The sequence below is a fragment of the Thunnus albacares genome, chromosome 14 (assembly GCF_914725855.1).
Source record: "Thunnus albacares chromosome 14, fThuAlb1.1, whole genome shotgun sequence".
NCBI lineage: Eukaryota > Metazoa > Chordata > Actinopteri > Scombriformes > Scombridae > Thunnus > Thunnus albacares.
The window spans coordinates 18,095,689-18,107,816 of NC_058119.1; the positions used below are offsets into that span (position 1 = coordinate 18,095,689).

General features: G+C 44.5%; 1 protein-coding gene across 6 annotated transcripts in view; it reads left to right on the forward strand.

Annotated features, from left to right (window-relative positions):
- The window catches only part of LOC122997493 (transcription factor COE3), a 69,037-nt gene that overhangs the window by 41,209 nt on the left and 15,700 nt on the right, over nucleotides 1-12,128 (forward strand). For 2 of the 6 annotated variants that reach the window (XM_044373653.1, XM_044373657.1), the window contains exons 8-10: nucleotides 1,611-1,752; nucleotides 6,402-6,535; nucleotides 6,743-6,869. In XM_044373653.1, coding sequence (XP_044229588.1) covers nucleotides 1,611-1,752; nucleotides 6,402-6,535; nucleotides 6,743-6,869 — 403 coding nt within the window. The remainder of the gene's footprint in view (nucleotides 1-1,610; nucleotides 1,753-6,401; nucleotides 6,536-6,742; nucleotides 6,870-12,128) is intronic. The other 4 variants (XM_044373656.1, XM_044373659.1, XM_044373655.1 and 1 more) reach the window with 2 other exon arrangements.

Consider the following 12,128-nt stretch of genomic DNA (forward strand, 5'->3'; position numbering starts at 1 on the left):
TACTCACATATGCATGTACTTAAAGTTACACATATACAGTTCTCTGCATAGCCAATGAAAACCACTTTAAGCCATCTGAAAACCATCATTATTGTAGCTTGACAAAATGCTGTGATTTACACCAAAAGGACACGACCACTGAGCACTTTTACTGCTTCTTTAACCCTCTCGCTTCTAATGTGTCAAGTAGTTGAGCCTTGAAATTATCGACCTCCCCGCTGATCCATTTATCCAACTATCCATCCATCCTACCCAGACATTTTCACCACAAGCAGCCCACTAGGTCAAGGTGAGAGAGTGAGACTTTAGTGTGATTTGTCCTATCAGGATAACGACAAACTACAGGAGGGCGTCTGTCACTGACAGCGCTGCTCTGTGATAGACACACAGGCCAGAATCCTCCAGGAGGAAGCCCAGACATGAAACAGACAAGACAGGGTGTCCCCTCCTGATGTCACCACCACCAGACCTCCCCTGCCTCCTCAAATCTTCCCCTTAGGGTGAATGTGGACTGATGCATGACAGCCACCAAGGGCTTTCTCCTCTCACTTTTGTGTGTCAGAAGGAATGCAAAAACTAAGTTGCTGCATCATTCTTTTTGTGGAACTAAAATGTATGCATTACATAAAAAAAACAACAAGATTTAGAGACTTTTTTTTGTTAGTGATCATCCCTTGTCCTCAGTCCAACATTTAGTATGCCATTTTTCCCCAAATAGATTTCCCAGATGCTCCACCATAGGTGTTTCTCTGGCCAAAGTTGTGTATTCTGCATGCCTTCCACTCCACTTATTACCCCCAAAAACCAGCTGGAGGCCAGAGAGGGCCCAATCCATCATCCTCAGCTTGGCCCAGCTCTGAACCTGCTCACAAGAATGGAGCTCTTTCACTTCCCCTTCTCTTCCCTCCTCCCCCTACACCCCCACCCTTCCAAAAACCAACCAAAAAAAGCGCCCCCCCCCTAAATTCCACTGCTACAGCGAGGTCACTTACCGGCGAAGCAAACCTGAGAGGGGCTCTCTGTTTCCGGCTCAGAAACACTTTGGCCATTCACATGCGGCTCACTGTTTGGAGATGTGGTAGCCAAAAAACAACAACAAAAATAAGCATTATGAAATATGGAGTGTGGCTTGGAATCTGATCCTAGTAAAATGTTTGTTGAGTGATGGGATGGAGTACGGTTCAGCTGCTAATGACTCCAGTAATATTTTAAAAGGGAGGCCTTCCATCCTCAAATAGATGGACAAGCTGATCAATAATTCTGAGCTTCAGCTATGATGACAGTTGGTAGAGTGGGTAAACGGAAATGGTATTTTAGTGATTGAAAAGTCAATTAGCTCTACACAAATGCAAGACACTAAAAAGCAAGAACAAAATGGCTGAGAAGCAGCATAACTGTAATGTGATATGTCCAAAGAGAGCAGCCGCTTGAAATGGTTTGACAATAGTAATCAATAGCACACAAGCTTGTACCTGGACACAGCAGAAATGTGAATCGCCTATACTCCCAACAACGTCAGCAATAATGTCAGTAAAAGCATATTTTTTCAGTCTTCATTTTTACCCTAACAAAAAGCTTAATCACATGTTCAACGTTCATTCCTGTTGCAGGTTGTCGTATCGACGACCGTCAATGTGGATGGCCATGTCTTGGCCGTCTCTGACAACATGTTTGTACACAACAATTCCAAGCATGGGCGAAGGGCTCGCAGACTCGACCCTTCAGAAGGTACGCCTCCTTATCTGGAGAATGGTAGGCACATTTTTACATCTTATAATTTGCTACGCTTTTTTTTCCTTTCAGTTTTCTTTCAGACATCCTCCCATCTTACAAATCACAGACCTAGTTGCCTCTAGTTCCTTAGAATCTTTTATTTCTTCATCACTTTCATTTTTACTTTTTTGAGTTGCTTTTTTGCCTCCCCCACACCTTTTAATGTTTCTTGACTGGAAATAGTATGTCTTTGTCATTTTGATACCACGAAAGATGATGGTCATACTCAGTCTTATTCATGATTAAAAAATGTTATACTGCTTCCAGTCTCCTAATGCACCTACATTTGTCCTAAAAGCCTATGTGAAACATGATCAAATTGCGTAAGAATTTGGCTGTGAGGTCAATTTCCTGTCATTGGGTTCTGCAGATTTTAGCTGTGAGAGAGCTGAAACAGGGGGAGGAAGGAGAAAGAGAAAAAGAAGGGGGAGGGAAGAGGGGCGGGGGGGGTTGATGGTGTGTGTGTGTGTGGAGGGTGGGTGGGTGGGTGGGGAGGGGGGGGGCAGCCTATGAGAAAAACAGAACTTACTGTTTTTCTTCCAACTGATTCCATATGATAGACTGATTGCCTGCTCAGCCAAAAGAGAGAGAAGAGGGACCACCAAACCATGGGAAATTCAAAAAGTAAAATGCACTAAACATAACCTTATGACCCTCGTGGCCTCCACTCGCAGATGGGAGCACACAAGGCTGAAAAATTTGTAAGAAAAAAAAAAAAAAGGAGAGAACTGACTTGGGCCAATTGTGCAAATTGCTTATCTTCAGATTTCAAGAGCCAATTATGGCTGGGCAAACAGTTTATATACACCACTGACTAAAACAAGCTTCTCTACACATTAATAGGCATTAATGGTTCTATCACCAAAAGCAAATGTAATGTTTAATACAACAACGACTAATAAAAAAAAAAAAAAAAAAGACTAGACAATTAATATATCTCGGTGCACTCCAGTCCTAGTGGGGGAAAAAGCTAATCTATTTGTTTTTGTCTTTATTAATGACTCCTCTACTGGAGAACAAAATCAAATAATTAAAGTCCTGCCCGGAGCACCAAAGTCATTATGTTCGCTGACGTTCTGTTTGTGTGTTTCACGTTTATGACACGATAGGTGTGGATCGCCTAGCAACCAGTTTCTTAATGAGGAGAGCAATTAAAGAGGTTGAGCCCTCGCCTCCATGTTCCCCCACTCCCATGGGATCCCCTGTGTTGTGTATATGTGTGTGTGTCTATGTATGCGCATGTGTGTGTGTGTGTGCTTGTGTTCTTTACAGGTTACCCCAACCCATCCTTTTTTTCCTCTCTTCACCACACTCTTCAAAGCAGCAGAGTGACGCCCCGTAAAGCAAGAAAAGAAGCTATTGTCAACCGCCCAGTTGAACATGTCTTTGTCTAATAACTTTAATACCTTCCCTCTGCTTAACCGCGTGTGCTCTCACAAGTTGAGATCTATTTTTTTTTCTCTCCCCCTCCCAGGCTCAGCTCCATAACAAACTAATTTAACATGCATCAACAACGATCGCTCGCTTTGTTTGAGTCACCTTTAACAAACAGAGATGTGACACATGAGAAAAGGAGAGCCGGTCATAAAATGTAATTCCAGCCTTGTCCTCCATAGTGCTCTGACAACTAGCAGGCAGACAGACAGCGTGCTTTAAATTAGCAACACATTCTTCCTTGCAAGTTCACTGGGCGAGAAGCCTCAGATATGTGGCTGGCTGAGTGACTGACTGTGTGGCTGAAACAGTGAGGCATCCTTCCTCCCAGCTCACACTGCACTTGCACTGGCTGCCTCGCATTGATCAAGAGGTGCTGCCCCCTATTGGCGCAGGGGCAGGATAGCCTTGTGGATGACAGACTGAATTTCACCATGTGACATTTGTGTTCACTTGTGTGTACTGTCACACAACAAGCTTATGCATTCAGACACGAATGTGCTTTGTGGCTGCCTGTCACTCAAACATGTATAGATTCAGGCTCAAAGGTGCATAAACATGCTCACAAATAGCCGGGTCTTTCACACACACAGCATCACCACCCCCACGCATACAGACACACATGAACAGCACAGCACCAACACACACAGACTCTCTCTCTCTCTCTCTCACACTCACACACACACACACACACACACACACACACACGTTCCTTAGCTCAGTTCCACCATTATAGAGCCCCAGACAATATAGGAGACTCAGCATAGAGCCTGCATCGCCTGCCTCATTTGCATGCCAAGTGGCTGTAATGCTGTTAGGGTTTATGCAATAAAGACAAGTGAATCCAGACTGCTGGGCCTAAGAGGAAGAAAGAGAGGGAGAAAAGAAGGGGGGAAAAGGAGAGGAGGAAAGGAGAAAGAGAAGGAGAGAGTATGAGAGAGAGAGAGAGAGGTTGAGAGTGAGAGAGAGGCAGAGAGAGAGAGAAAGAGAGAGTGAGAGAGTCAAAGGGAACAGATGGCCCAGGGAGAGGTAAAAGGTATAATCCCATCAGCTGCACTATCAACCGACCATCTGGACATCCCACAGCACAATTACAACACATTTCAGCAGGCAGAACAAAGGACGGCTTCGCGGGGCCACATCAGACCTGTTTGAGTGTCATAATACTAGAGCTGGGACCTCCTCTGCTCAGATCTCCGATCAGTTTTGACGTCCTCTACAGCTAACACTAACCAGAGAAGAAAAGATTAGGACAGATCACAAATCAGCTGCCTGGGGTCATTTCAGAGCATGGGGGGGATCTTGAAATAATTTCAAGCACACAAACAAAATGGATAGGGAACGAATTCAAGACCCAAAAAAAGGATAAAATACCCCAAAAATAAATCATGACATGCAAAGTTTGCAAAGACTTAGTGATGCAACACCCAGACCAGCAGACCGGCTCTTTGCATCCTCATCCGTCCACTCCTCATGATGCCTATCATCTGCTGAGGGGGCATTGTGCGTGTCTGTCATCAGATAGCCTGCGCTGACTGTGTAATCCACTTCGCCACGGTCCCCATTCAGCACATGCTCCCCTCTCTGTCTGTGCATTGAGACATATGCAAATTTTTAGGCAGAAGGGTGGACGGCTTAGGGCCTCAGTCGCTGCCTCTCCATGGGTCCTTCTGTGTGTGGGAGGGGGCACTGGGATTTCCGAGGTGGTGCGTCTGTGTTTCTGTGTGTGTGCGTGCGTGCATGATTGTGTATGCCTGTCATAGGTTTCAGGCTGCAGCTGCCCCCCAATAGTCACCGTCACCATCAGGCCCTTTTCCTTTCCTCCTCCTCTTTCCTGCCCCCCTCTCTCTCATCCCCAAAGTCAATTTGTTTACAGTAATTTTGAAGGGTGAATTATTTGCTGTAATCGTCCGCACTGATGAAGGTCAGGCCCTTAGAGGGGGCCCAGCATGCCCATAGAGGGTTGGTCCTCTTTCAGACGCTCCGCTTCGCAATTAAGGAAAGCAAATGTCACTCCTCCAGGCCTCACAAATGAAAATCTGTACGAGGTGATTAGCATGAAGTCAACAGCGCCTGTTAAAGTCAGATTCCCTGTAGTACCAATGTGTGTGTGTGCACTTTATGGGCAGGGAGAGAGAGCAAACATAACCTGAACAGACCCAACAGCAAGGCAAACAAAGGGAGATGTCTTGTCTGAGGTGATCCATACAACAATGGCCGACTGTGATTTACTTACTGGATGGAAAGGATAATAGAGGTTTAGAACTGAGCCTGTAAAGGAAAAGGAACTTGCTGAAATAGTTGCTCACATTTTGAACAGCTGGAAAAAAAACATGCACAATTCATAGTGTATTAAAAGATATTGATGGGAATAGATTAAATTTGATATTGCTATTTTATGGCTAGCTGTCATGCTATTTCTGTTGTAAACACGGTGTTGTGCTGAACACCATATTAAGGTAATGCATCAAATGACAGTGAATGTGAGGCACCAGATCACTCAAATTAGATTATAATAACAACCCAGACTGTTGATGAATGGCAGAGCTATGTAGCAGAAGTCATGCCAGATGAAAAGCATTGTAATAAACAATATGAAATGGATTGAATCGATCACAAAAAGCAAGAAAAAAAAAAAAAAAAAATGTCATCTGAATAATTCATGAGTGCATTTCACGTTATGAAACCTGAAACTACACACGGTGTGCACTGTACTGCATATGCAGAACAAAGGTAATGAAATAACATGAACCAGCAAAGCTTTAGCTTGTCATTTCCACTTTAACAGCCTGTATTCTTGACTCATTTAAGATGTGTTCAACTTTGAAATTTTACTGTACATGCGGGTGCATGCTTAATCAATTCTGATAGCTACATTTGCCCTGACACATAATTTGCTCCATCAAATCATTTTCCTGGCGAGCCCAGCGTTTAGCCTTTGTGAAGTGGACCATTTGAAGGGTCTGCTTAACTACACCACTCCAGCGCGCTGATAAATGATTTTGATTCTCATGCCTTAAAGGACAAATCCATCATTTTTTTTCCAGGGGCAATTTCCATGATATGTCTTTGTGAGAGAGACATGGAGGGCTGAATGTAGAGGTGATGCAGTAATATGTCTGTGTGGAAAGATACATGGGCCTGACTGTTGAAGCCTAGGTGCTGAATTTGCTCTTCTCTTTGTCTTGGATAAGCAGCCACCCCGTGCATTAAGGCTATCAGTCCCAGTGAGGGATGGACCACTGGAGGAGCCACTGTCATCATCATAGGGGACAACTTCTTTGATGGCCTACAAGTCGTTTTCGGCACCATGCTCGTATGGAGTGAGGTATGATGCGGAATTTCTCATTTCGCTCTACAGATTTGAATAAAGTTCAGTCATAATATTAGGAATCCAGCTCTTTTTATGTAGAAAAATTTTATTTTATTCAAAACTGTTAAGATAAACTTTCTTGCCAGAAGTAATAAAAGTACAGACTCTAGCCTGTTATTGCAGAGGGCTCATTATTTCTTTTCTTTTTCCTCTGTAATCCAGCTGATAACTCCCCACGCCATCCGCGTCCAGACTCCACCTCGGCACATCCCCGGTGTTGTGGAAGTCACGCTGTCCTACAAGTCCAAGCAGTTCTGCAAAGGTGCCCCTGGGAGATTTGTCTATACTGGTGAGTCAAAACCTTCTCTTCCTCTCTCTTTTTATTTCTACAGGCTTCTCCTGTGCTCCCCTCCCCTCCCTCCACCCTTCCTCTCTTCCCTCTGTCTGGATGGAGCCCTCAGCCCTGAGTCCAGGCGCTAATCATGATAAACCAAGGCCTTGCTTGCTGAATGTTAAATGTGTGAGATCTGCACTGCTAGCGAAAAGGTGTTTCGTGGACGGGCTCCTACAAGTGCAACTCGATCCCCGTCTGACCTGCCATCATACAAGGGCGCTGCCAAGCTCTGTTAAACTCAAGCTGTCAGGATAACTCATTCTGCCAATTCTCTTTATCTGCCCTGTTGTGAGACAGATAATGCTTTCTGCTAATTTGCTGATTTTGTTAGGCAAAATGTGGTTTCATTTTTTATGAATCAGATTAGAAAAGCAATATCTAGGTTAAGTGCACGAGTGTGTCTGAAGTTATTCTCGAGTGCGGGTGTGTGTGTGTGTGTAAAAGCATTCATGTGTGTTCAGTATGAATTCATTGGAGAGAAAGTGTGCAGGAGGCGAGAGAGAGGTGTGTGTGTCACACTATAAGTAAGGGATCTGATTATCTTGGCTAACAGAAGGAAGTGGCGGTCTTATCTGTCATCATTGGTGAGGAGACAGAGGTTGCGGAGGTCAGAGCCTGTCTGACCTGGAAGCCTCTGTCTGTTCCAACTCTGATGGGCAGAATGAAACAGGGGCGCGTCAAAGCACTCTCACTTCCCCCCAGCACCCCCAGGCCTCTAGCACAGCCCTGGCCTTGAGCACAGCAGAATTGCAAAGTGGGGGCTGCCCCCCTCCCGCCCCTCTCCATCCAGACCCCTCCATCCTGGGGCAGCTGTTTCTCATCAAGTCCCCCTCTCTCGCTCCCCAAACCTCCACCTCCACCAACACTACCACCCCCAGCCATGCGTCCCCCTTCTCCTCCAACCGTGCAGTCTGGCCCAGCTCTCCTGCATTTAACCTCCCTAGCAGGAGCGGAGCAGAGGCCAACAAGGCACCGGGATAATGAAACAGGAGTGTAGTGTGGCTGCGTAAGTGTGTGTCTGTGTCTGTTTGTGTGAGAGTGTGAGAGCAAGCGAGACGGAGAAAGTGTCTGCGCGCGAGTGTGTGTGTGTCTGTGTGTACATGTGTTACTGCACAGCCCTGAGAAGGTGTATAAGTTAAGACATTAATGGCTTCTATAGCACCCTGGTGAAAGTGCCAGGTCCCTTAAGAACAGACCCCATTAGTCACAGAGGCTAAGCGGATTGGGATGATTACCATCAGGTTTTACTGGGGAAACGTGTCCCCTTCTCTCTATCTTTGTTGATTTTTTCCTCTCCATTCTTCCTCTGTCTTCCCTGGGTTCCTACTCACTTCCAGTTAGTATAAAGATACAATTACCCCTGGAGGCAACGGTGGTACAATTGATTAGTGCGGTGAATTAAAAGAGAAAGTCACCAATAGACAGGTCCGGCTTCTCTGCTCTGCTATTCCCTGTGTGGCTCACCCTGATTGTAGGGTTGATGCTTGAGAGAATGAAAGAGAGAATTAAAGAGAGCAGAATGCATAACGCTAGAATTAGATATCACTGATTCCATATGTACAGTAATTGCAAGGTGAAAAGGATGTTAGCTACTTCTCTCGCACATTAAAATGTGAATAGGCTGATAGATTGAGTGCACGAGAGTGGATATTTAAGAGTGAAACGGCTCATTTCAAACCATAGCTTTTCTTTCAGTGTTACAGCACTTGAACAAATGGCACGACACAAGCAAATAGATTTGAAGTGACCTCGAGTTACAATAGCAAATTACATGAGCTGAAAAAGGGCATGCGGTGACACAGCGCTGTCTAAAAGGCGCAAAATGTTCCGGTGTCATATTGGAGAGCAACATGTGCATATCAAAGGTCTAGTTATCAAAGCATATGGCTTCAAGCGTGACTTGAGAGCACAGCTTGAGAGGAGTGCCTTTTTAGGCTTTTTTTTTTCATGTTGACTCTTCTTGCACCACCACCCTAATTGTGGAGATTTAAGTCGCTCAATTTAAGAAATTATCACAAATTACCAAGAGTCAACATAGAGGAGACTGCAGTCGATTCGAACAGCAGAGGGACACGTCCTCACTCGGGTTAGTACCCTGGAACTGCTCCAAAACTCACAATCCATTCTCAGAAAGAGAGCACCGTGTAGTGTATGTCAAATAATCCTGTTGGCATTGACTATTGAATGTTTAAAACACTAACGAGACAAACAGACATACTATATAAAACTTTAGTAGGTTGTAGTTTTTCTGACTGCTTCAAGGAGCTTATATTTGTATTTTAATTGGCACATTTTTAAAGGAATGGCAGGAATGAAAGGAATTGTTGCTATTTTACAGTCTATACCTTTTTACTTTCTAACAAAGTGTTGCTATTTTACAGTCTATACCTTTTTACCTTCTAACAAAGTGTTGTCCCTTGGAGCTTGCTAGCTTGTCCTCTGTCTAATCCATGTATTGGTTATCCATTGGTCAGGACAGGACTGGTAGAACCAACTGTCAGCAAGGTTGTAGAAAATCAAAAGGAGAAAGTCCTAGCTGTGCCCGAGTCAATACTTTATTATACTTTACTCTTTATTAAGCGCTGCAAAGAGTACATGCTGGTTTTATCAGATATTTTTCAAACAAAAAGTCTCAATTTTCAGCCTCATTTGCAGCATCGTAACCTTTTTACAACGTAGTTACAGTACTGTATGAACGAGTAAATCATAAATAAAAACTTTGACCGTACGATTTATCCAATTTAAGCTCCTAATTGCATCAGAGCTTTTGGTTTTCTATCTTGGCCAAGTTTCCACGAGAGCTCCCCTCCAGGGGCAACGATGCAGGCCCTTGGTAATATGGTTCTGCAAGCAGTCCTAACACACTCAGCCACTATTTATCCTAATCAGTGACATCCACATAACCAGGATTGCTTAAAATGAACCCCTTCCGCGCCCCAGAAAACGCACATTTACCGGGACCCCATTTGTCATGGGTAAATTGAGGGTCAGTAAACTTCGCCTGTATCCTCCAGTGGGGATCCAGGACATGCATCATAACGTTAGGAGAGAATGATTGGCGAAGGCGAGCTGTCACACATTTGTCAGGGGGAAGGGAACATTATTTGCTAATTTCCCAAGCTGGGCACTGACAGGGTGCTTCGTCTTCAGACCTTTGGTGACCAGCATGGCTTCTCAGCTATTAGTACAAGTCAAGTGTTTTTTCTTTTTTCTTTTCTTTTTTTTTTTCCTCACTGTAAAGCGGCAGTAATAAGAGCCATTCGTTCGACCTCACATGATCGTAACACACTGGGTGAAGGATTTTGGATGAAGCAGATGCCCCATACAGTGAGCTGCTCTTGCCAGGCCTTAGTTGAGGCCAGACAGCCTTGAGGGCTGATGGATCACAAACTTTCCTCGTCAAGGTGACGCTATCGACTCCACTGCACCAAAATCTGACAAAATGGGTATGAGGCAGTCATTCATCAACATAAGGACAAAGGGGTCATGTGTGCTTCACTCAATACTGGTGGAGAGCAAGAAATGTCAGCTCTGTAAGGGGTGGAAAAGTACGATGTGGAAGTAAGAAGTAAGGTCTCTTTTTAGTTAAGCTTCAACTAATTTTTTTAACTTCATTCATTTAAAAACAATCTTTACATTCTGCTTGCACCAAAACTGAACCGGCAACCTTGTTGTGCAGCAAATCAGATATATAAATAGTGATATCCAGCTTTGAAATCCGAATTTAAACACACTTCCTGTTCCACTCTTAGAAAGAGGGAGAAAATGGACCCTCCTCTCCAAAAGAATTAAGTAAACAAACACAGACGTCTTTATCAGAGCACATCAGATAGGGCCCTGTGCTGTTCAGCCTGTGAATCGGGCCTATCCTTACGTCTCCTCTCCACCCTGCCGTCACTTTGAAGTCCCAGACTTAGAAGCTGATCAGATGGAAAGCTTCCTTTTCATTTCCTGTCCTGAAGGGTTGGGTTTGGTACGCAAGTGGTTGCTGGTCAGTTCTGGGGTGTGGCCTACAGCAAAGATATGCTATAATCAAAGGCATTCAAGGAGGTATGTAAACAGATCTGCTTTAGACGAGTACTTGCCGGCACAACACCGTAGTGCATATAAGCACTGTATATTTACAATTATAAATCTGTTACACATAGCATTTCAAATTGGAGACTATTTTAAATTTATCTGCAGATTAAAAAACAAAAAAAACCCACCCTGCACTGTGACACTTCTGGAATGAGAAAGGATGAAATAGGCATTTGTAAATGTCATTGCAACAGTCAAGTGGGTTGTAACCAGTTGGCACAACAGTTTTAGCATGTGTCAAAGCATGTTATCCACTAGCCACATCCCCATACCTGCCTGTCTCATTACAACTCTGGTATTTAGCACTAGCTCCACAGGAGTGGAGCAGACACTCGTTGCCAAGTTAGATGGGCTTGGTTTGAAGGCCTTGTGAGCTTGTGTGGAGCACGACAAGGTTCCACAGTGGAAGGTCCTTGTGTCCAATTAGAGGGCTGACGTGACACGTGCTCGCACTCCCCCACTGTCAGGCAGCTTGTCAGGTAGGCTTTGAGAAGCACACTGTGGCATTATTCCACAGCGTGTTATCAGCAAGTGACCTGTGAAATCCAGCTCCAGGAAATTGATTGAAATAAGTACTTGCTAGTTGAGCATGTATTTTCCCCCATTACATCTCTCTGTGAAATGTATTGTGAGTATCTTTCAAGAGAAAAAATGAAAGTATGGGTGTGTGTTTTCTCCCACCGTAAGGACGGTATTCATTGATTTAATTTTAATTGGACCCACTTTTTGTCCCACAGTGTCGTTAGAGGTCTGTTTTGTAATGGTTCTTAAAATGGATTGTCCTCACCAAGTCACAGCATCAGTCCTCTGCCACAGGAAAGATAGACAGAGGAGGCAGGGAGGGGGGCTCTTGATAGACGAGGATCTTTCCCCTCCTCCTCCTCCTCTCTACCTCCTCTTCTTGCCCCATTTTCAGTATGATCCACACCCAACGGGCTTTAAAAGAACTCCACCTCTCATTCCCCCCCCTCCTCTATCCCTCCTCCACTGCCGCATTTTGATTGAAATTCATCGGCAAGTTTATTGAGAAATGAATGAGGGAGGCAGCACGGTATTGACTTTGAGAGGAAAACACAACTCATCTTGAATGAGGGGGAAAACGCGGCCGTAATTTAGCCGTCATCGATCTGTACC